The 26,323-nt window shown below is 38.9% G+C and overlaps 1 protein-coding gene across 3 annotated transcripts in view; it reads right to left on the reverse strand.

Annotated features, from left to right (window-relative positions):
• The window catches only part of wdr33 (WD repeat domain 33), a 104,090-nt gene that overhangs the window by 54,644 nt on the left and 23,123 nt on the right, over positions 1 to 26,323 (reverse strand). For all 3 annotated transcript variants that reach the window (XM_043701765.1, XM_043701767.1, XM_043701766.1), the window contains exons 3-7: positions 9,818 to 9,886; positions 6,737 to 6,841; positions 5,326 to 5,421; positions 3,339 to 3,490; positions 803 to 900 (exon numbers count right to left, since the gene is read on the reverse strand). In XM_043701765.1, coding sequence (XP_043557700.1) covers positions 803 to 900; positions 3,339 to 3,490; positions 5,326 to 5,421; positions 6,737 to 6,841; positions 9,818 to 9,886 — 520 coding nt within the window. The remainder of the gene's footprint in view (positions 1 to 802; positions 901 to 3,338; positions 3,491 to 5,325; positions 5,422 to 6,736; positions 6,842 to 9,817; positions 9,887 to 26,323) is intronic.

The following is a 26,323-nucleotide window of genomic DNA, read 5'->3' on the forward strand; positions in this document are numbered from 1 at the left end:
ACCAAAATGCAGCACCTCACATTTATCTAAATTAAACCTCATTTGCCAGTCCTCAGCCCACTGGCCCACCTGATCAAGATCCCATTGTAATCTGAGGTAACCTTCTTCGCTGTCCACTACACCTCCAATTTTGGTGTCATTTGCAAACTTACTAACGATACCTTCTATGTTCATATCAAAATCATTCATATAAATGATGAAAAGTAGTGGACCCAGTATGGATCTCTGTGGCACTCCACTAGTCACAGACCTCCAGTCTGAAAAACAACCCACTATCACCACCCTCTGTCTTCTAACTTCGAGCCTGTTCTGTATCCAAATGGCTAATTCATGTATTCCATGTGATGTTGTATCGCCATGTATATTGTACCTGCACTTAAGTAGGAAGACTTAGTCATTTTGGGAGAGTTTTTGGGAGCAGGCTGATAGGCATTTTAAATGGTGATCTCCAAAACTACAAAACCATCTTAGTCACACAGTTCACCGCTTGCAACACACACTACAAGAATGTAATCATCCCAATACCTCAAATGAGAGAACACATGATATGAGAGACAGGAGGAAGTGGCACTGAAGAGGTTTTGCAGAGTTAAGAATGAGTAATGTGTGAGGGATGTATTAACAGTACACATGTCTTTGCACATATCTCCTGGCAGGAGGGGGGAAATGGGGTTTTAAACAGAAAGTTGACTAATTTTCTCAGCCTGTTTAGTAAGTGTTGTGCTGGATCTTTGACAATTTTGGCTGTACATACTCATTTAAATTGCTAGACCCAGTACACAGCATAGTTTTCTTTACATACCTCGAAGAATGCGTTCCTCGTGACATCGAAGAAAGTCCCAGATTCGAACTGTGCCGTCGTCAGAACATGTGGCAAATTTATTATCCGTAGGTGAGAAACTGTTACATGAAGACACACAGTAGGGGAAAAGAGGTCAGCATTTAACAGGAGCCGAATGGAGCCCAATCTGGAGCACCCTCACATAAGCGTTCTGTACAAATGGACTCCAGAAGTTAACTAGAACCACAATGCTTTATGTTGGAATCTCAATTATCTGCCAAAAGTGGAATAGGATGCACCCCCACAGGAAATAAGAAATTGGCAGACAATTGCAAGTTCCCTTATACTTAGCTTGATGTCAAGTTTCAGCTATCTTTAATCAACCTGTTCAGAAGTGTTATAACACACCTCTGGAGGAGGTGGGACTTGATCCCAGACATTTGGGCTCAGAAGGATAGGGGACACTACCACTGCACCACAAGGGCCCATGACACCAAGTTTTAAACTTGCACTGGATTTATTTAGATTAATCAAAATTAATTGCGTGCACAGGACAGACCCAAAACTTGGTACTTAAACCCAAGTACCATGAAATAAACACCTCAACTCCAGCTGAGCTCCTAGATCCAATGGCCTGACCCTAATGGGATCCCAGACACAAAGTGCCGAACCTCCCTGAGCTCCAGACACAAAGTTGCAACTCACATTGTGCCTACAGAGCTCAAAGTATATTGTTAGAATAACATGTTCTAACCAGTACCAGTCTTACAGTACCCACTTAAGTCTTTTGGATCCAGAAGTTGTGAAAACTCCATTTGAGAGCATTTCACGATGTCATCACCACGAAATGGTACATTACTACATTAGGATTCCCATGAAATTATAAATGGGTATAAATGAGTGTCTTATATGGGTATACCTGTAATTGAGGTTCCACTGTACTAAATAGAGAAGACTTAAGTGCTGACCGTCTGTAGCTCCAATGAAAGTGCATACACTGATGTTATCAAAGAGATGAAGAAACTACGCCTGTGTCACAGAAAGGATGGCATGGCAGCATAGTACATACTCCTTGGAGTCCATGTGCAAACGCTATTCTGAATGGTAGTAATGTTAAATAGCTCCATGTATTTTTTCTATTTAACATTTCCTACAAGCACTTTATACAAAACATTAACCTCAAGTTATATCATTCACATAAGCAGGGAAAAAGAGGGAATTTGTAAACTAATATTATACGCTGGATTGCAGAAATGGCATTGGGGAACAAGATGGGCAAAGGGAAAGTGACCACCGGATTTCACAGTCCAAATTTATCTGTAAAATAATGTGATATGTCCTTCAAAAATTCAGTAGCTACAGTAGCCTGGTTTAAACAATGCTTTTTTTTTGACCTGAGAAGTAAAAGATATCTGCAAATGCGAAATCTAAAGGTGCAAGTGTCACATTGCAAGTATTTGACATTCAAATGGTGTAGCTCATTTAACCACACTTGATGCAAACACTTCAAGTGTTGCACGTGTACTCTAAAACGTCTTTTGACATCTTAAGTAACTGTGATGTATGCTGCTGCTAGTTTACTGATATCTTTGCTGGCTATTTAATCTCATTTGCTGTCTCAGGTCTGCTGTGCCAAACACCACAGCCCAATAAGCAGAGTTTTGGGCAAAGAATGGCATTAACCTGACACTACAGACATTAAAGAACAGTTTGAAACAAAACCCATTTCTAGGAGCAATGGGAAACACCTCCCCTCTGCTAAGTGGATTATTTTGGCTCCATTTTCAAAATGGAAAGGCTTTAGAATGATCTAATACTACAATGTAGTCAGTCACAATAATGGGGAAAAAAAAAGTGACATCGTTTTCTTGATGTAATAGAAACCCAGATGAAATGGGATAAATTTAAATTTTTTTTGTACGGTTCTCCTTGCAAATGAATTCAAAGAACGCGATAAGCAAACTTACAATCTGTAAAACCCACCACTTTATTTTACAATTTTGATGTTGGAAGTATTAAAATGGTTTAAAATTTAATTTCTTTTGAAGTTCTTCAATCTTGTTTGCCACTGGATGTAGCTGAATGTCGGTGATCTAGTATTTATTTTTAGTGCCTGCACAGATCACCACCATTGGGATTTCGCTGACCATTTTACTTCGCTGTTGAAACTGGCTTTATTTCTGAAGTTTTAAGCTTTATTCAGTTTTAGGAGAAAAAAGGAAATACTTTATTTAAAAATGTAAAATCTTGCTTTACAAAGAACTCATAAAAGGAATACTTGTATACATCAGCACTGCAGCAAATCTCTGAGCAGTACAGCATACGGTCAACATCCACATTTCTCAAAATTGGCAATGTATCAATACCACACCATAGATCTAGAGCAGACAATGTGGCACTTTGTGTAAAAGAGAAAACAAGTGAAAATATTGAGCATAAAACGTGAAGCATATCTCCCAGGGTGTCATATAAACCATGCACAACTTCACCTAGAATACACTGAAATGACAATATAATTATACCAATCCCTATGGAAAACTGCATAGCATTAATCCACCTGGCCTCTCTAATCGCCTCCTTGTGAGCTTGGAACATCTTCACATTGTTCATGTTGGACTGCCAATACTTCACATATCCACCATGGTCAGCTGTCAGCATCCACATGTCATTATGAGACCAAGTCATGGCTCTAACTGGACTGTCATGAGCCTGTTAAGGTAAAAACAAATTCTCAGTTACTCCATGTGTATTTTCACTTCACATGAATATCTCATCCACAAAGTTTTTTTTTCAAAAATGCTATTAGTTCAAATGCTTGTGGTTGGGAATATTTGTGTAGGCCTAGCACCTATTATTCCAGGAAAATGAATCACAATGGTTGCAGAACACAATGAAGTCGACATATGTTAAGTCCCTCAGTTGCCTCCCAAAGATTTTGCACATGACCCATCTCAGCAAATACTTCAACTGGAGAGGTTAATCAGGCTGCTGCTCCTGATAGAAAGGACACCTCCATCCAGTGTCAAAAGCCATCATGGTAGAACTGGCTAATCAAACATCAGCAGTAGCAAAGGTGCAACAGCACATTGTGAGAATGCCAATATCTTATGCAGTCACTACATGTTAAGAGATACAAATCATAGCATCAATGACATAAAATCCTAATAACAGTTTGGGAATCTCTAAGCTTCTGACTTTATACAGTACAGGTGTATGTTCACTTAAGTTCACTTAACATATGAAATGGACAAACTGAACATCACCATGAAAAGTCGACCAACTGAGGCTGAGTCTCTGAAAACTACATGAAAAATCTTAAAAGTGGTATATGAAACGAGAGACGTAAACTAAAGGAATCAAGATGGAGTAGTGCTGGAAAAGAAAGGAGCAAGAAAGATAATCAATCACTGTTGAAGAGCTTTGCTGATTTAACAGTGTTGAGATAATCCTACACATATAGGTAGTCAGGGGACAGTTTATTAGTTTTTCTCTGATCTGATGTTTTGTAAAGCATTTACACATCTGAAAACAAAGATATGGTGAAGGAGCAGTTAAATGGTGAGGCAGAATTGATGCTGAAGTTAGTCAATGTGATATTCAATAATTGGTGACAGGAACAAGATGAGATGAGATTGTACAATTAAATGAATCTCAAAAGAGAATTGAGACAGAAACCCTAACAACTCTGTTTTAAAACAACATTTTGTCTAACATGTGGCCCAAGAGGTAAAATACATTGAAATAAAACAGGAAAAGATAAAACATTACTACAGAACACTTCCAGAACTCAGCATGTAGCATTACATATTGTGGAACTGTTTGCAAGTCAACTGAGTAGAAGAATACAACAAGACTCATGGATCTCCTTTTGGGACTGTGAGACTAAATCCCAGTTGACTGTGATCACTGTAGCCCATAAGAACTGCTTGTAATTATTACTATAGGAGCAGGAAATGTTTGAAGAGTACACCCAGTCAACCGTGTAAACCTACAAGAAAAATGCACCTCTCAAGGTAAAGTGTATGGCTCCAGGCAGCAGGCACTCAACCTCAGCTTGAACCATCCAGGATTGCAGCAAGATATTCAAAGAGCTGCAGGAAAATTTGAAATGAGACCTCCCTGTCTTGCTTGCATAAATGGTTTGGAACTGAATTTAGTGGTCTTCACAAAAGATTTGACTTAAATTGCTTAACCAAGTGGTCAGGAAACATGACAAGCTTGAGATCAATGTGGACAGAAACTTCAGAAAATGCAAAAAAATTACAATGCCCATGTCAGCACTGTACCAAGAGAAATGTTTCTGTTATTATAGAACAAAACAGCCCAAATATCCAATTGCATAGCATCAGTGGATTTCTCCTGAAGCAAGAAAATGCTACCTTCATAACATCAGTTTTGCTGTTAGAAATGTATCACTAGAACATGAACACTGAGCTCTACGACACTGTTCTCCATTGCTAGAGCAAGCTAAAGTACATTCTCTCTACTTGACACTCCTCTACCCTGTCCCACCTCATATGGCACTGAGTTGGAAAATCTCATACCTGCAAAATAGTTTCAAAATTAAATGTGAGCCCATTCCAGAGAGTAAATTCACCACTCGAAGCTCCAGTGACTAACCGCCTTCCTTCAGGAGTCCACTAAACACAAAATGAAAACATTTATTCATATATTCAGAAAGTAACACTGTTTATGCAACACTGCAACAAATATATCTTACAGTTTTCTCTCTAATACATTGCATTAACTGGAGCAGGCACTGCAGTTCAAGGAAAACAAACATATTTTGTACATGTAACTTTTAATAAGGCTAAGTATTACTTTTGGTAGTATCTACATATGTTTGAGATTGAGTTGAGATTGAGTTGTACAGAAAGGAAATCTTGTATCATTACACAACTCTTTAAAATTTATGAAGCATCCTCATGACTACAAAAGGTGCTTCAACTCAAACACTAAAATCAATCCCTTGAGTAAAGCAAACCTATCAGAAAAGGGCTTTACACAGCTACTGCATTTTTGTGGTGGTTTGAATTGAAAATGGCAGCTAACCAGCCAGTTTGAAAGTGAAGTTTGTTTTGCTCATGTTATTGAAATCAGAATGCAAAGAACTCCGATGACAGTACATTCTGTAACTTGAAATGGAATAGAATTGCTGCTGTTCAAACTTCAATGATTTTGAAGAAACTTTCATGAATAGAATTAGAACAAGATCGGACCTGAAATGTTAATACTGCTTTCTCTCACAAGTACTGCCAGGCCTGTTGAGTTTTCCCAGCAATTTCTGTTTTTGCTTCAGATTTCCAGCACCTACAGTTCTTTGGGGTTTTATTTGGTAGTTTTGAGGTAAACTTTGGGGTAATGAGAAGTGATAAAAGGATTTTAATTAAATTAATTATTTTAATTAAAATCCTTTTATGTTAGAGGGAAAACTGAATGGAATAGAGTTTACTCCATCATACTTCACATTGCCAATATTGTGTACCAGCTCCATTGCAATATTTTTGAATCAGTGTATATAAATTAGTTTAATTAAAAGTCTACAATCCCTTCACTATACAGTAACAACAGTGCTTTGATCAACAAATGTTTCCTAGTACCAAATAGTGAGGATTGCAATTGGTGAAGTTGCCATAGTTCTTAGAACCATGGAGCTGTCTCTCCTAAGACAGAGGTCACTGATGGTGAGTTTAAACCAAGGGTTACCATGCTACAAGTGAGGCTGAGGTGTTCATGATAACCTCAACTGGTATGGGAACTGAACCCACACTTGGCATCACTTTCCATTGCAAGCCAGCCACCCAGCCAACTAAACTAACCTACCCTCTGATTACAGTTGATGGGTTCTGAAATAGCTGTTTAATTCCAGTTTATTAAAACAGTTTGTCAAAATCTAAAAGGGTTCACAATATATTACCTACTTAAACTCTAAATCAAATTATTGTGCGTACTTACCCTGACAACAAACACGGGACATTTCACTTTATTGGTTGACGTTCTTACAAATTTTGTTGTCACAGCATTCATAGGATTCTGCAGCATTCCCATTGGTGGGACCAACTGGAAAACATCAGAAAAAGTAAAACTATCACTGCCTGTGTAACTAAACAAAACCAGCAAATAGCAAAGACAACATTAGAACCAAAAAAATGTAAAAACAAACCCACAAGAAAGCCAAGTTGTTCAGAATCAAGACGGCTCAAACAGTGTATTATTTAGTTCAATGTTTTAAAAATGTTCTATTTTTGATTCTTTAGTGAGTGTAAACTATGGGAGGCTGTTCATGCTGAGAAACTCTTTCACGTTAGATTAGTTCCTGAAGAAATCACAGAAATTCTCTAATTTTCTCTTCACGCGTCTTTCTAAGAAAATGATGATTGTACCTCATTTGTTTGCTCCCGAGATAATTAGAAGCCAAGTATAGCTTTCCTTCTGAACTCTCAGATACGTCCATAGACTCTACTTTTCTTCAGTCTTTTCCTGATAATTTATAGGATGGGGAAAGTACCTACAAGGCCAGCATTCATTTATACATCCTTAAAGTGGTCATGGTGCACCATTTTCTTGAATCACTGTAGTACTTGGGGTGTAAGTACATGCACAATGCCACTAGCAACAGAGCTCTAGGATTTTGATCCAGCAAAAATAAAGGGACCATTACATACTTTCAAGTCAGGATGGTGTCAGACCTTAACAGGAACTTGTAAGTGGCGGTGCTCCCATGTGCATGCCGTCCTCCTTCTTAGTGCTAAAGCTTGCAGGTTTGACAAGTACTATTGAAGAAGTCTTAGCCAATTGCAGCAGTGTGTTAGTTCACATTGCAACCAGAGTACACCAATGGCAGGAGTGAATGTTCAAAGTAGTGGATGGGGTGCCAATCAGCAGGCTGAATTGCATCAAGCTTTTTCAGTATCATTCGAGCTACACTCATCCAAGCAAATTGACATACCATCATACTCCCAATTATCCTGGGCATGATGGACAGCTTTCAGGGAATCAGAAAGCAAATCACTCGCTGTAGACTATCTAACTTCTGACCTTCTGTTAGTATCCACAAGATGTGTGTGGATAGATCAGTGAAGACATTGGTTGATGGTGGGAGAGTCGACAATGCCACTGCCACTGGATTTCAAGGGGCGGTGGCAAGATTCTCATTAGCAGGCATTGTGTGACACGAATGCTATTTGCCACTCATTAGTCTATTTCTGAGTAGTATCTTGGTCTTGCAAAATTATTTGATGAGTTACAAATAGAACTAAAAACCATCCAAACATTGGGTGAATTAAATCTAGAACACTTCTTTGAAGGAGTCTTGTACCAATGTCCAACACTGAGATGACAGACCTGAAACCTGCATCTTCCACCATATTAGGTATAACCTCAGCTAGAGGACAGCTCCTCATTTCACTGCAACATTCCAACCCAAATATCTTCCTTGTCCAAGCTTGGACCAAACTGTCATGATCTTTGCAGCATTTGGCTCCTGGCCAAATCCAAACCAAATTTTGTTATGCAGCTCATTGGTGAGCAAGTAATAGCATTGTCAATGGCCATTCCATTAATGGAAATTGGCTGGTCGGATGTGTCCTGCATTTTATGGGAGGTGATAACCAGTGTTCCCTGTAAGCTGTGCAGCCACACAGCTGCTCCAAGGTTCCATGCATACCAATTGGTATGCCAATGCATTAACTTTTGGTTTCGGAAGTCACCACTGCACACAGGCCTTAGAGGTCAGCACAGAAGAAAGGAAAATCAAAGGAAACATAGGTCATAACTGGACAGTTTCCCACTTTATCAGACAGATATACTTAAACAGTGTGGCTATAGGCATGGCAGGTTTTGGAGAAAAATTCTTCAACTCAATAGCAGTAGCAAGTTAGGAGCTGAGAGCCTTTGCTTTGCCAACATTCTCTTCCAGTTTTTGATACTGCAGAGTGAATTGAAGCAATTGAAGCCAGATCTGGGAAATCTAAAGCCACAGGTGGTGGCCGAGGTGCTTAATGGGATTTAATGGCTGAAGGTGGTTGTAAATGCTTCAGCTTTGCCTTTGCACTCCACTACTGGAGGATGGGGTCATTGCTAGTTGTCCACCACAAACAGAAATTGGGTCTGGCAGTGCTGCAGTTTTAATCTGATCGGTTGATCATGCCAAATAATCTTCACTACTTAGAATACACGTGTTGCAGTTTCACAGATTGACACCACATTGTCAGGTACATATGATACTGCTCCTGAGTCGCCCTTCTATACTCGATATTGAATAAACCAAGGCAGCAAGTGATATACAGGGCACAGGGGTTACAAGTTGCAGCAGAATTCCATTCTGCTAACTGCCCACATTACATAGTTGCCAAGTGTTAAACTGCTAGATCTGTTTTGAGTCTATTCCATTGAGTGCAGTGGTCATGCTCCACAACGTCATGGAAGATGCCCTCACTGCAGACAGTCCTTTGTTTTCCACAAGGACAGTGGTCACACCTACAAACACCATCATGGGCAGGTGCATTTGCAATGGATAGGTTGATGAGGGTGAAGTCAAAGAGGTAATTTCTTCACAAATGGATCCCCCATCACCTGGCTGAGTCTAGTCTGGTACCAAGTCCCTCAGATTCAGCCAGCAGGGATGTTATGGCACCTTGTCAGTGGACAATGAAGCTTGTTTTGATTTAACGTATGACCTGATGCATGTCTGTCTGCCTGACGTACTTTTAATCTGAGCTCATTCTTTCTTGGAGTTACTCGCTTTGAGTAAACTTGGAGTACCTTTGTATTCATTTGCCATCAGGCTAATTTTTACAACATAATTTATTTAGTTTACATACACAAGCAGAGCTATAGTCATGAAATAAAAGTTCATTACAAATGGATGCAGCAGTTCTGTCATCTAATATACAAAAGTGTAAATATCTTTGCCACTAAAATGGAACTAAATTAAAGTAACAAACGGGATCAAAACAGCAAAACCAAGTCACAAAGCGAGAGCAGCACACTGACATAGTCCAGAGAATTTACTAAGGCTTGATGTGAGAAGCTTACATCATTATAATAAGCAGAATCAGGCTGGATTGCTCGAAGGTCTCGATGATCCCTCTGCCAAACTCGATTCTAAAATTGAAAAGAAAAAAATCAGCAAGTAAAGAACCAGGCAAGGAAAATAATGCACACTCATTAGACATGTTAAAAGGCAAAAGCATACTCAGTTACCGTTCTTACACATAATACTGTGTTTTAATCCATCGTCATTACATTCAGTATGAATGATCCATTAGCTACACTACAGATAAATCAGCTTTCTTCAATTTTTATTCTTAACTGCAGTGTATCAATGACCCTTGTTCTATATTTACCTATTGTTGTCAACACTTTCATTTGTCCTGTAGACTATTATTAATTATCAATACTGCCAGACTACCTAAGCCCTTTCTTTGTTAAATTTAGGACCATCATTCATTCCAAATTAAGAGCTTTCAAAGATTATAATATTCTGACAGATCAGAGGAACATATAACCTCCAGATAGCATAGTACTTCTGAACTTGCTTTGAACAAGACGATGTGAATGGCCAACTCAGTTACTTTTTCCTAAATTTCACTATTCCACACCTCATTCTTCTTGCTGGAATCAAATGATTTCCCTGGGCTCTGCAGCAAATGTCAGTGTGGGAAATATCTCAACCCAGAGCATTCACTAAGTTAATCCAGAATGAGAAGGCAGATTCTGGTAAAAAGAAACACAGGTGAGGAAGACTGACTCAATATTTTTGTGCAAGCAACAAAAAGTAATGATGTAAGTTGCAATTTCAAAACATGCGATTTCCAAACTTTCAATTCCTTTTATGTCAAATGAATATTAAAACAAATAGGTTTGGTACTTCTCAGTCTAAGGAATCATTCAGTGGAAATTCTACTTTTTCTTCTTTGAGCTAGCTGATCTCAAGGCAGCATTAGAACTTCATTGCTTCTGGGTTTGGAGAAGGGAACACAGACAAGAGTAAGGGGACTAAAAAGAAACTTAAAAGGTCTTGAGGAACTTTGTTAAGGTCTTGGTATGGCAGGAGATGTTTGTCTTCCTTGATTTAATGGACATTCCAGAGGGTTATGGCACCTTAGCAAAAAGACAGAAGTAGTGTGCAATATCAAAGCAGCCAGGGTGTTGGATACAACTTCAGGGTTCCAATAATATACATCATTACAGTGTTCAGTTGGATTTCAGTAGGTCAAGTACAAATACTTCTGGTTTATCCCAATGCACAGTACTCTACTCAAGTACAGGGTACACAAAGACTATTAATGATGTTCAAGGCACCGATGGTGATGTTCTCCAGTTACGTGCTTGCCAATATCGAGGCCAGCTTGACCAGAGTCTTATTTTGGGTGGCTAGGTTCTTCAGGTGTTCATAGAGCGTGCATTCTATAATTTCTATGTTGTTCACAGGGAAAACCAAAACCCATAAAGAATGAATATACAAGTGCCAATAACAACAACAAAGATTTCTAGCTGCCATTCTCCAGATAATGAGTTCTGGACATGCAATGTTAAAGTCAGGAAGTCAACAAAGTTAATTACAAGAGGGCAAAAAATGGAAGAGCACAGCAACTATTCTATTCTAGGCCAAAATTTGGAAACAATTTGCTTACCTACTCTTTTACTGTATCTAGCAAGAAAAGAAAATATATTGGATAGACAAAGGAAATGACATGCATTGAAAAGTGCAGCTGTCTTCAAAAAGATCCATTTTCTGTTAGTGGAATGTCCAAACATGGCTTGTGGTCTTAAACCTTTGAGAAAAATGTCTAAAGTTGCCAGAATTATTTGGAGTGGTCCTCTGGGAGAAGTACAGTGTCTTCTGAGACTGGTAAGAGTAAGTGCTTAAAAAGTGGATCAACTCATTGTTACCATCAATCTTCAAAGCTATTACATTTTATTGAAATAGACAAATTTGTCATTTTAAACAAAAAAATCAGAGCCTGTCATTTCACTACATCTGTTTATATCCACCTGAGGGCTACCATTGAGATGAATGCATCATGACTGAGTGCACAGTCTTTCGTTATCAGTGAGGTGGCTGTCAGCTCACAGCTCCAAATATTTTAATGTTATTTGATATAGGGCTATGAACATAAATGAGGTGAGGGCAGGGTGCTTGAGGACATTTTACAAGTCTCTGAATTCAAGGCCTTCCTTTCACACATCCAATGGCTGCCGTTGAAGTAGTTCAGGATGCAGTGAGCCCGGTTTATTAACTTCCATTTCCCTGGAATGAAAATCTGATCAGCCAAACCACTTCCTCCCAAGTCCAGCTTCCAGAGTCAGGAATTTTCTGAACTTTGCTCTCCTGACCCATAGCCTCTGTCTACTGTCTCAAACATACCACAATTTGAGGAAGACCAAACTGAAAAAGATAGAAGACTATGATCTATAACACTGGACATCAGCTTTTGTACATCTGATTGACTGAGCATCTATCTAATTCCATTTAGAAAATTATTATGAACCTGCTTCATGCTGTGCATTCTAAATCACATCACGTTGTGTGGTATACATTTTTCAAAATGTCTTTCCTTCTTTTGCCAATCATCTTAAATATAAGTCGACTAGTTACATAGGTGCATACAAATGTAAGAAAGAGAGAGGGTACTTATCACTTTTGGGTCAGGAGAGCAAAGATCAGAAAATTCTTTGACAAATTTGTTAGAATTCTATGAAGATGTAACTAGTAGATTTGACAAGAGGGAGCCAGTCAATGTGGCACATTTGGACTTTCAGAAAATGTTTGACAAAGTCCCACATAAGAGATTATTATGAAAGATTAAAGTGCACTGGATTGGGAAATGTATTGAGATGGATAGAAAACTGGTTGGCAGAGAAGAAACAAAGTAGGAATTAATGGGTCTTTTCAAATTGGCAGACAGTAATTAGGGGGTCCCACAGGGAACTGTGCTGAGATCCCAGCTATTCACAATATATATTCATGATTTGGATGAGGGAATAACATCTCAAAGTTTGCAAACGATACCAAATTGGGTGGGAGGGTGAACTTTGAAGAGGATGCAGAGATCCTTCAGCATGTACAAGTTGGGTGAGTGGGCAAATCAATGGTAGATGAAGTATAGGCTGGATAAATGTGAGGTTATGCACTTTGGAAGCAAAAACAAGGCGGCAGATTACCACCTGAATGACTGTAAATTGGAGGAGGCGAGGGTCCTGGGTCGCTGAAGGTGAGCATACAGGTGCAGCAGACGGTAAAGGCTGCAAATGGTATGTTGGCCTTCAATGCAAGAAGTTTCGACTACAGGAGCAGGAATGCCATGGTGAAGCCACACCTAGAAGACTGTGTGCTGTTTTGGTTCCCTTTCCTGAGAAAGGATGCTGTTGAGGGAGTGCGAAGAGGTTTACCAGGCTGATTCCAGGGATTGTGGGGCTGATGTATGAGAGATTGAGTTGGTTAAGATTGCTTTTGCTGGAGCTCAGATGATTTTGGGGGGGGCGTGAAATTGCTTCAAGATTTATGAAATTCCAACATGATTAGATAGATAAATGTAGGGATGGTGTGCCCAATGATGGATTTTACAGAACCTGGGGTCACGATCTGAGGATTCAGGGTATACCATTCAGGATTGAGATAAGGAGACATTTCTTCATCCAAAGAGTAAAGAGCCTGTGCAAGTCATTACCAAGTTGTTGCTTCCAAAACACTGAATGTACTCAAGAGGCAGCTAGATATAGCACTTGGGGTGAATGGGATCAAAGGTTATGGGGAGGTAGTAGGATTATGCTACTGAGTGGGACAACCAGCCATGACCAGGATGAACTGCAGAACAGGCTTGAAGGGCCATATGGCCTCCTCCTATCTTCTACGTTTCTTGAGCCACCCCACCATTGATAATATTCTAAACAGCTGTGCCAACACTGATAATATTCTAAACAGCTGTGGGGTCAAATTAATGTTCCTGCCTGTCCTCCACGCCCTTTTTACTCCTTGGTTTATCAAGAATCTCGCTCTGTGATCAAATATAAATTTAAAATATTCAGTGAGCCTGACCCATCGCTCTCTGGGATAGTGTGTTCTGCAGGCTCTCAACCATGAGGAAACAGTTCTCTTAATACTAATCTTAAATGAGAGACACCTTATTTTTAAAACTGCATTGTCTCTCCAACAGGGTGAGTGACAAAGGGATACTTTCTTACAGCATCCACTGTCAACTTGCTTCAGGATTTTATGTTTCAATAAAACCTTTTCATTTTTCTATACTCCAATGGATTCTGGTCCAATCTATCATAATGTCCTTATCCAGGAATCAGTTGAGTGAAGTTTTTCTAAACTGCTTCTAATGCAACTATGTTCTTTTTTACATAAAGTAACTGCAAGTGATAGTGAAGGTTCTAATAACTGTGCCACTGGAAACACTTTCTACTTAATTGTTTCAAAATTCTTCCTACTTTTGTACATCTGTTCAATCTCCCCTTAATCTTCTCTGTTTTAGTCAATGCTAACACTTCAGTGCAATACTTAAGGAATGCTGTGGTGTTGGAGTTTCCACCCAAGATTACCTATTTCTTCTTCTACAGCATCACTTCTGCAAAGCCTTTTTGACATTCAATTGCTGTGAAAAGTTCTACAAGCTTTTTAAGGAAAACTTGACAAATATTTTAGTCTCTGCATATTCACTCAAGTCCTAAATTCTGGTACCATTTTAGATCTCTTTTGCCTTCTTTATAGAGTGAATGGCAGCCTAGTTCTGCACGTAGCTATACTGCAAAACTGGGACAAGATAGTCATACAACACATTTGTGCTTTATGCTTTGGCATCTCTTCAGCATGGGTTTGAAACAAACCCGCCTCAGGCAAGTGTCTGTGTGGAGTTTGCACATTCTCCGTGTCTGCGTGGGTTTCCTCCGGGTGCTCCACTTTCCTCCCACAGTCCAAAAGTGTGCAGGTTAGGTGAACTGGTCATGCTAAATTGCCCATAGTGTTAGGTGAAGGGGTAAATGAAGGGGAAAGGGTGGGTTGCTCTTTGGAGGATCAGTGTGGACTTGCTGGGCCGAAGGGCCAGTTTCCACACTAAGTAATCTAATCTAATCTAACCAAATCCACAGTTACTTGATGGATTGAACCAATCCACTAGCCATAAGAATGTAAGTAAAGAAGGGCTGAGGTATTCTCAATTAAGTTTTTGCATTGGTGTCATTGTTAGGTGAGTGAAAGCAAAGCGAATTTTATTGTATATTTATCTCGTGCTTATTTAAAGTGAATGCGAATCAGTGCACCCTGAATCTAATGCTCTCTACACCAGAGCTAAGTTTCTGACAATTGTTCAGTGTTTCACAGTGAAACTGTTCAGTTTCCTAATAGAGAGTAATCACAAAGTACATTATATGGGAATATGACAGATAAAGAGTGAAGTACAAACTCAAGTCTACCTCAGTTATATGGAAATAAATGTTCTTGCTATTCTTACCACTGGAGAAAGATACGTCGTTAAGAAAAATATTAGGGTGATTATTGGTCACAGAAAGACATCAGATTGTTTGCAATATGGGCCTCTTCCTTTTCAGAATTATCATGAGTGTTGTATAGCAATATTGAAAACAGAACACAAGTATTACCAGTGGGAGGAAATAGCCTACACTTTCACCTTTTAAAAGGTACAAAATTAGAGTTAAAACTGTATATTCGAATAGAGACAGCTGTTTCTACATATAACATTGTTGATATAGGAAATAAAAAAAACACAATATGCATTTCAGTTATATTTCAGATAGGATACAATTTCAAAGTCAGGTCCCAGACAATCTCCACCAAATCCCTGATATAGTCGGATGGCAGAGTTCATGGAAGGAATATCTTTCCTCTTTTTATTGTGCATCAGTGTCCAAATGCAGCGCAAACTGGAAATTGAGTATTGACCCTATCCCAGAATGTGCAGCATCCACAATACAATTCAAAATCTTCATTTCCAACTGAAGTCCACAGAACAGAAGCAACTCAAATGTGAAGTTATCTGCACAATGTCCTAGATTAACAACGGTATTTGTCTGACAAAATTATGAAAGCCAAACCAATAGCTCAGACATTTGCCATTAGATTCAACCATTAGACATCAACATTTGCAAAGAAATTGGATATGGCATCATTGTATGTAAACATTTACATCAGGAACACATAAATGGAATAGAAATGGATAGACTACAAGTCGGAACAAATGCACAAACTGGAAATCACAGTCATGCTGCACATTGGAGAATTCAGAGGCAAAGTGAGCTAGTACAGATTTGATCTTCACTCTATTCCATCTTAACTGAAAGAGACTGGCTTCAGTGTTCCCATGATTAGGAAAGGGTACTCTTTCATGGCTTACCATGAAAAAACCCTAAAGCAGCTCATGTAGTAGAACCCCAAATAAGCAGACTGAAAATCAAGGATAATCTCTCCAGGACACATCATCAGCTTGTGAGGCGGAAATGGTTATACAAACAATACAACACAGGTACAAGTACAGATTGGACAGGAGAATGTAGGGAGAAACATTCAACCTAACATTGATAACAGAGAAAATTCTTCAGAATTAGTATCAGAGGACATGATTTTATCCTCCCAACAGAAGCAGAGTCAGTGTGGCTAAAAGAATGACTATTAAATATCCACAATAGGTAACCCAGTCTTCTTGAACCTACATATATTTGGTCTTAGCAGAAGTTGGGCAACTGCTATACTTACAGGAGGCAGGTCAATGAAATTTTAAACTGTCTGCATGTTTTCATTCTAATAATGGTTCAATTATCTTTCCAGACTTCTGTGATAAACACACCCATCCCACTTCCAACAATCATTGATCATCTTCAACCCTTACCTCTCTCCACATCAATCCCACTCTCCATCCCAAACCATTAAAGCCAACCACTCCTGTGCTGCAACATTGTCCCATTAACAGATAGCTATGTCTGGCAATAAAGTTGGCTTTCAACTAGAATCATTATTTTTTTTTAAATCAAGAGTTAAACTCCACAGCATTTTTGGAAACAGAATTTTAGACTTCCTGACCATAACTCCACCCTACAAAATACCAGGGTAAAGGAATCTTAAAGCACAAGAGGCAGTCATTAAACCCATTTCACGATATACACAACACTTTTGGGGATTCAGTATGAACAGATTTCTAATACAGGACAAATTATTTTCCACTTTAAGATCATAAGATAGAGATTCTGCACCTTTCAAGATAATCAGTCATCGGATTGTCAGTGTAACTGATCTCTTCAGAAAAATTAAGGTTCCTGTCCAGACTCCAACAAGAAACAAGTTTCTGTATTGTCAGGAAATGTAACAGTTCGTTGTCAGTTGGAGTAATTGGCCAAATTTGCACTGCAAGATTCTATGACTTTACAAAGTAAATGCTATATCTACAAAATACCATGAGTGACAAAAACTGTTCATTTCAAAGAATGGCATTTTAAAAGCCAAGACACTATTATGTCGGCAAACACCGTTAACCAATTTCCACGGGTGAGTTCCCAGAAATTGCAAATGAGATAAATAACTGGCTATAAAACTAAAATACTGGGAAGTTGAAATAAATTAGAAAATACTGTAAATACTTAGGTCAGGTAGCAGTTATGGAGAAACTAAGTTAATATTTCAACAATGTTTCCTACTATAATCCAAAGTTGGGTGGATTAGCCATGGGAAATGCATAGTTACATGGATAAGATGGGAGACTGGGTCTGGGTGTTTTTTTCTGCCGAGGGTTGGTGTAACACGATGGGGTGAATGACCAGCTTTCACAGTGTAGGGATTTTGTGATTCTATGAACTTGTTTATCACCCTATGGTAAACACCCTAATGCAAGAGAAAGGAAACATAATTAAATTTCAAAACACGAGGAGACATTAGGAAACTCTTGGACAGAGGTAAGTTCGAAGAACCATCCAAGGGGGAGGGGGAGAGAGAGCAGTGGGGGGGGAAGAGAGAGAGAGAGAGAGAGGAAGCATAGAAATTCTAAGACTTACGGCCCAGTCAGCTAAAAGCATAGCAACCAGCAGTGGGGTAATTAAATTTTATGATACACAACAATCCATGATCAAAATACAAAGTTGTGCCTGAAAAGATTGGAAGTAGAAACAGCCAAGGGGAGAGGGATTTGAAAACAAGGTTGTGAATTTTAAAATCAGACTTCAGCTGACCAGCAGGCATATTGATGGTTGCACGAGACCCAGTGCCAGTTCAGATATGGATGGCAATTTGAATTAGCTCAAGTTTACAGAGGGGTGGTAGATGGAAGGAAAGCAATAGAATCTAGATGTACCAAAGATTTGGATGAAAGCTTCAGCAGCAGAAGGACTGAGGCATCGGTGAAGCCTGATGATATTGCAGAGATGGAAGTAGGCAGTCGTAATGGTGCAGCATTCGTGGAAGCTTAATTTGGGGTCAAAGAGATGCTAGAATTGCAAACAATCCAACTGATGACGTTAGCAAATTACCAGTCTGAGGATTGGAGCAATGGTAACTAAGGAACAGAGATGCAAGTAAAGATCAAGGACAATGATTTCTGTTCTTCCTGATAAGTAGCTGGGAGGATACTTCTGCTCATTGGAAGTTTATATTGGACCAGCTGTATGACAAATTAGAAATTATTTGGAGATGTAATGAAACAGAATAGCATCATCAGCATACATGTGCAATTAGACATCCTTTATTTTCCCAGATGATATCACTTCTGGCAGCATGTAGATGAGAAACAGAAGGGGCCAAAGATAAGCGTTCCAGAAGATCCCAAGTGCCAATGATTTTGTCAGAATTGGAATAATTGCAAGTATAGAAGCAATGAGAGGTCAGGGCAAAGAAAGAGTAGTGTGCGTGATCTGTAATAAGGTGGAAAGCAGGAATAATTAAATGACAAAATGAGACGATGCAAGACAAAGGGAAAAGCACAGAAACAAATGAGAGTCTAGAGGAGTTGTAAATCTCAGAATCAATAACTGCAGCTGAAGCTACAAAAATAGGAACATTGACAGAGAGTTAAGGAAATTAGTGTTAAATATGGTAGGCTGTAAAGTTCATCAAATGTTTTCATTGAGCTTTACTGGAACACATAGGAAGGAGTGGACAGAAGAATCTTGTATTCATACAGTGTTTTGCACAACCATAAGGTGTCTCTCAGCATCTTATAGCCAAAGTACTTTTTAAGTGTAATCGCTGCATAATATAGGAAATGTGGCAAGCAATTTGCACACAACAAATTCCCACAAACATCAAAGTGCTAAATGACGGGTAATCTGCTTTTGTGATGTTAATAAAGATTTGCCAATATTTATCAAAATAGAACCATGGGATTTTTTTTATCTTGAAGGATAGACAGGGCCTCATCAATGCTTCGTTCAAAGATGACAGCACCAAGCATTCACATGACCTTCGTGCTCAAGTGCGAAAGTGGGTCTTGAACTCTCAAACTCAGAAGTGATCATATTTCCAACTATTTCCATTCCTGATGAAGGGCTTATGACCAAAACGGTGATTCTCCTACTCCTCGGATGCTGCTTGACCTGCTGTGCTTTTTCAGCACTATACTCTAGACTCTGATCTCCAGCATATGCAGTCCTCACTTTCTCCTGTATTTCCAACTAGGTAATGAGTGACATTGAAAAGTGAGAGTGGGAACAGGATTTAAATTGCATTTAAATTGGAAAAAACTATAAACTCTATTTCATCCTTGCCAGCTGATGGAGATGCTTCCTAAGACAATTACCCAAGCTGCACTGGGATACCAATGTAGAAAAGACTACATTATAACCATAAATACTGAACTGAAATGAACACAAATGAATTACTGTTTCACGTGGATGATATGTGTGGGGTCCCAGAACAAGAAAAGCAGTGAGAGGGGAATTGTTGAGCTCCTGTGCTTCCACAGGAAGACTTATGGAAGAACAGGAGTGCTGTGCATCATGGAAGAGTGAACCAGAATGTTATAGAAGATACAGTTTCTTCAGAACGATGGAAGGGACAAAGATGGAAAAAATAGCTAGATTATGGCATGATGCTGGAGGCCACAGACAATATCCCTTGAATATGGACACAAATAGAGTGCAGGATAAGGTCATGGGATACCCACACAAGGTTCTATTAGGTTGATGGAAGATGCGAGCCCTGCAAACAATAGTGGAGGGGATTTCTTGGCTGAGGAGAAACATTATAGAAAGTGGCACTGAGTATACATGCAATGAAAACTCAACAGAATGGCACTGAATCCTAGAAAACAGATAGAAATCAAAACAGCTGTGCAGGATTGAGAGTTCGTAGTAGAGAGTAACGGTCTATTCCTCCCGGCAGGGAAGAATTAGAAATGGATCATCTGAAGGCAAGGGAAGGATAAATATCATGTACAATTGGTAACACTTTTCAGCACCAAAATAATTCATGCACCAGATAAAGTGCGAAGGAGCAAACCAGAATAGGACTAAAACAAAGGATGTTTTCTGCATACCATGAGAAACAGGCATAGGTAGAATTCATACAAATTTTCATTGCAACATTTATTTCGAAGAAGTGAATTTTGTCAAAGCAGAGGTTAATCAATGAAAATAGTTGCACACCCAGGCAGAGGAGGGCAGATGGGAGCTGAGCGGACCTCCACTCTGAGGGCCCACACAGGATGAGGACCACAGAATGGATGTCCATGATGCTAGACAGACTGTAAGGGCCTGGAAGCTGAAAACTAGTGTAAGGTATTGCAAGAATAATGGATGCAGATCAGAAGTCAATGCACAAGAAAGAAAAAGAACGGAAATAAAAATCTGAGTCATTTATGATACAGAAGGACCGATTCTTTGTCAACAAAAACAGAAATTGCTGAAAAGGTTCAGTACATTTGCAGCATCCATGGAGGGAAACCATTTCTTTCTGGTAGGAACTGACTGTCTTGGGTCTATCAGAACAGTTCATTTGTGCGCCACTGGATGGAGACTGAACCTGGCCGTAGTCATCTGAACTCCATACAAAATCAGAGAATAAGTGAAAAGCTCCAGATAAGAGGTCATTGAATGTCTAGAAATTATTGGTTAATGTATGGTGGCAGTACAAAGGGAATTCACTTTCCACGCGTGTGGCAATGTCACCCTTGTCAGAAAGCTTAATGATGTCAGCTTTGGACCTGAGAGAATGGAGCAGTGCAAAGTTCAGAAGAATAATTTAAAGTGAGCAAGAGAAACAGAAAAATTCAAATAGTTATTAGCGTGTGGTAGTTAGCAGTGAGATCTGAGCGAGTATAGGTGGTCAGAGGTGAAAAGCAAATTCTGAAGGAAGATGCAATTGACAAAGAAACTGGTGTATAGGGAAAGAATAAAACATTCACTTTTGTGTCAAGTTTGAAGTTAATTAAGATTTGGGTTAGAGGGAATGAAGATGAGGCCTTGTCTGAGGACCGATTGGTGCCAAAGACAGCAGCAAAGATAAAGCACAACATGAGCATGGAAGGAAAGGTGGAGGTCAGTGGGAAAATCAAGGAGAGAAATGATCCAGAGTCTTTTGGTATCTAACAGCAGTCAAAGGTAAAGTAAAAACAATCTTTCTGCTAGAGGATGAGAAAAAAAAATGAAGAAAGAACGGAACTGTGGATAACAACTCAAACAGACAATCAGTGCTGTTCAAGAGGAAGGTTAAAGCAAGTGGCTATGTGTGAATTGGTGAAAATAATGAGTTAGAGAATGCTAAATCTGTTTTGGTGGTGGTCAGTTGAGGGAGAATGTTGAGTTAAGGTTAAGGACAATGAGAGAGGTTCTCTACTCCATATCTCAATAGTCATTGTACATTGGAATTTTTGCACTTTGAAAATATCCTTGCAGTTCCAATTTAACAAATGGTTTGATTCACCATATGAAATAAATTTGCATTTACATCATGATATTCATAAACATATGATGGCCCAAAGCATTTTATAGCCAGAGATTGAGCTCTGTGCACTTTTCCAGATGCACACATTTAGGCATCTTAGCTAGATTGTAACGTGGAGTTGTTGAACTGCGGTGGACAAGGTCAGAAATCACATGACACCAGGCGATAGTTCAACAGGTTTATTTGAAAACACAAGCTTTCGGAGTGCTGCTCCTTTGTCAGCCACTTCACTTGTGATTTCAAATAAAACTATTGGACTGTAACCTGGTGTTGTGAGACCTCTGACAGATTGTGGGATTATTTTAACAACCTGAACAGCCAAACACAGGTCTCTCAGTGGCAGTTACATTATTTTTAGATACAAATTTTCATTTGTGACTTGGTAAAGCATCACATACTTCTCCTGGAATTCCCCAACTATCACAGACTTTTCTTTTATCCATATTGTTACAACTCAATCAAATTTCCTAGCTGTCTCCAACCACACTCTCCAAAAAGTTCCATTATATATATATATGCGCATTTACATATTTAATATATATTAAAAGAATTTTTAAAATCATAGAAGATAAAATACTATAATCTCTTACGCTCATTCAATTAGCTTCATAAAGATTAGAGATTTAACAATGAATACAAATGAGCGCATGCATACTCAGGTCACAATACTGAAAATAACTAGAAAATCTTACACGTTTACAGGTATACAAGACGCTTAACTTAACTACAAAGGATGAGCCTAAAACACAAATGATAATGTAATTGTCACTGAGAGACCTGTATTTTGCTGTGCAGATTGTTAAAATGAATTGATGCCACAATTTTAGGCTCACCTTTGTAATCAAGTTAAGCATCTTGTACACCTGTAAACGTGTAAGACGCGTGCACAGCACATTTAAGTTTTTCTTTCGAAGGTGTTAGCCTCTCGCTTGTTGCTATTCCCACATGTTCTTGAGATGGTGATGACATGCCTGCTTCAGCCCATGAAGGTATACACACAGTGACATTCGAAAGGGAATTCCAGGACTTTAACCTAGAAAAGAGACAGCAATATATTTCCAACTCAGGAGTGTGCAAGACTTGGAAAGAGACTTGCAGGCAATGGTGTTTCAAGAACCAGCTGTCCTTGCCCTTCTCAGTGAGCGAGCTTGTTAGGTTGAGAGGTACTATTGAAGCAGCCTGGGAAAGTTGCTGCAATGCATCTTGTGGATGGTGTATACTGGAGGTTAGGTTCAAAGGTGATTGAAGCAATGAATGTTTAAGTTGGTGAATAAGATACCAATCAAAGAAGCTGTTTTGTATTTTATTGGGTCAACCTTCTGAAGTGTAATTGCAGACAAGCGACATGTATTCAATTACATATCCAGTTTCTACCTTGTAGATGTAAATTGGGAAAGGCTTTGGAATCACTGCTGAATTCTTAACTCTTTCCCTGCTTTTGTAGCTAGTCCAATTAAGTAATACCTTCCCCCAGGATGTCATTGATGGGGGATTTCACAATGCACCACCATTGAATGACAAGCACAGTAGTTAAAATCTTACTTTCTTGGAGATGGTCAATGCCTGCCACTTGGTGATGTGACTATCACTTGCCATTTAACAATCCAAGTCTGAATGCTATCCGAATCTTTCCAGTGACAGATTGTTTCAGTTGTTGGATGGGTTAATTCTACAGAACACTACAATCAGTGCACATCCTCATTTCTCAATTCATGGTGGAGGGAGGATCACTGATGAAGCAAGTGAGTTTAGAACGCCAGGAACACCACCAATGATTCTCTGGGACTGAGATAATTGGCCTAGAACAATTATGACAATTTTCCATTCTGCTAGCTATGATTACTGACACGAGTGAGTTTTTCCCACACCCAGTGATCCCCAAAGACTTGAATATATTACAGTTCCTTGTTTGTTGCAGTTATTCAAATGCTATATTAATGTCAACCTTGGCTGACATTAATGTCAACCAAGGGCTGTCAACCTTGACCTTCCTCTGGGGATTTTGCTGTATCGCCCATGTTTGAATTAAGGCCACAATGAGGCATGCAGCAGAGTCATCTGCCCCTGATGAACCCAAATTGAGCAGAATATTAGTGAATAAATATCACTTTGTCGAATTGTCCATAATCCCCTCCATCATTTTGCTGATTGAGTTCATTGATAGGGCATTAATTGGCCTGATTGGTTTAGCACTGTTTTGAGTAGACAGGTAATAACTGGGTAATGTTCACTTTGTCAGCCATCGTTACGATATTGGAATAGCTTGAATCGGAGCACAGAATTCTGGAGAATAAGGTTTCATTCTCATAACTGAGATCTCAATGGAGATATTGCCCAATCTCAGTCTTTGCTGTATCCAATACAATCACGTGTGTATTGAGACCATGCGGAGAAAAATAAATTGGCTGTCGACTAGTACTTGAGACAGGAGGCTTTCAGAAGGTGATAGAGATGGATCATCCTCTTGGCACTTCTCACTGAAGGTGGTTGCATCAACCAGTTATATTCGTTGCACTCACTCCTCTGCCGTTGCCGAGTATGGAGATGTTCGGGGGCCTCCTCCTCCCAGTTATTCAGTTGTCCACTATCATTCATGACTGGCTGTGGAAGGACTGACCAGCTTTGATTTGATTGTTCCTCTTTATTTTCAGCAGTTAAATAGATGTAACTGCTAGAAAGGGTGATTTAAAGCCATGAAACCAATAATCAGAAACTGCAGTATGAAAACGGTTGAAGTGTTTTTTTTAAGGATGAGATTAAATGATCTAAAATGACATTGTTCAGCCAAATTTACCCTTAAGCATTTTTCTCCTCCACCAGCATTAATGTATTTGCTGTTTAACTCAGAATATAATGCACATTTGAATTAGGAAATCAGACAAAACACTGAAAATAAAAGAACCAAGCATCTCTTCTGCACTTTTCATGTTTCATTGCAATTCAGATTGTATCTGATCGAGTTTAAAATGGGGTCCTTAGTTCTGAGTTTAGAGAATTTAGATTACAAATGTTACAGCAGCAACCTGGGATGGATGCTGTTGAAACTATTAACTTCTTATAGCACCCCAAGCCTGAAAATGGAGACGCTGTACAATTCTCTTAGTAAAAATTAATATTCATTGGAGATGGTGCATGCTTTACCTTTGTCTTGTTTTTAGGTGCTCATGATTGCAGTGGGTAGTTGTTGTTACATATTTTAACTATGTCCTTTTGTTAGTTTGACTGAACAAAAATAACTTGGGTCAGAAACTGAAAACATTCAAAAGACAACTTCTTTCAAAATTCCAGCACATGGTCATGAATCCTTGACTCCAATGCCTCATTGAACTTGGTGCAGAATTCAAATTCATTGCCAGTACTGAAAGTGTTATGAGAGCACAAAAAAGTTGCCAAAGACACACCAAATTAACTGCGTAAAATTTACTGCATCTCCATGGACATTTTCAATGCTACATTACATTACCGCCGATAAAATTCTGTTTTATTTTGTTTTGTGAAAACATCATTTCATCATAATTATCACATAAGTTCCAAAATTAACTTTTTGGTTTGAGTACTATCAGTTATAGAACCATGCAGTGCAGGAGACAGCCTTTAGGCCATCACACTTAAACCAGCTCTTTGTAAGAGTTACCCATAATTTCCACTTCCCTTTTGTGTGCCCTCAGCTCTGCAGGTGCTCAGGTCTTTTATGTGGGTAGAAGGGCTTCCTGAAGAAGGGCTAATGCCCGAAACGTCGATTCTCCTGTTCCCTAGATGCTGCCTGACCTGCTGCGCTTTTCCAGCAACACATTTCCATCTTTTATGTGGGTAGACCAATGCAAAGTGAAGAATGCAGAGAAAAGGCTTCAAGTTTAGAAATAGCAATATTAGCATCCTATCAGAATGACGTACTGTGAATCCAATAATGTCAGCCTTCCTTCAAAAAGTGCTGCTCAATTAATGGATGGGTGGCAATCTTAACTTTCATTGCTAAAGCTCTTCTGTGCACATGGCTTGCAAAGTGAACTGTTGAATCTGACAATTGCAGTTTGACAGCCGAGTGAACTTTTTCATTTTAAGAGAATCACAGCTCTTGAATGCCTAGGAATTCATGCCCAAGTTTCTAGGAGAGAGACCACCAACAGGCACATAAGTACATATATATTTACATTTGAATGTCCCTATCATTTGTTTTATAAATCAGAAACTTTTCTTCAGTCACAAATTCTCAGTGAGCATGATTTAGTAGGGAAGAATTTCTCAATACATCAACAGTTTTATTAGTTCATTCTTCTGAAGTGGTAGATGTTTGCTGACCAACAATTCTTCACTGATCAGTTGTTTTTAAGTCTGCTCACTACTTCATTAATACAGTGAGTGTTTGAGCAGACGTGGTTTGTTATTTCACAGTTTTTACAAAAATTATTTGCACAGGATACTTGCAAGTTGGTTAACATTTGAGATGACCAATGCTTGACATACTCTTGAAAAATGATGTCTGTTTCATTTTTATTTTTTTTTAAAAACTGAATTTATACAATGCCTAATATCAATCACAACATCTCAAACCACATCATGTAATGAATGATATTTTTAAGTGAGGAACTCTGAGCAAATATAGTGATAATTCCACACTGTAGCATCTCAGCAAACCCTGATTGATGTGTTAATAT

This window comes from Chiloscyllium plagiosum, chromosome 13 (assembly GCF_004010195.1).
Source record: "Chiloscyllium plagiosum isolate BGI_BamShark_2017 chromosome 13, ASM401019v2, whole genome shotgun sequence".
Taxonomy (NCBI): Eukaryota; Metazoa; Chordata; class Chondrichthyes; order Orectolobiformes; family Hemiscylliidae; genus Chiloscyllium; species Chiloscyllium plagiosum.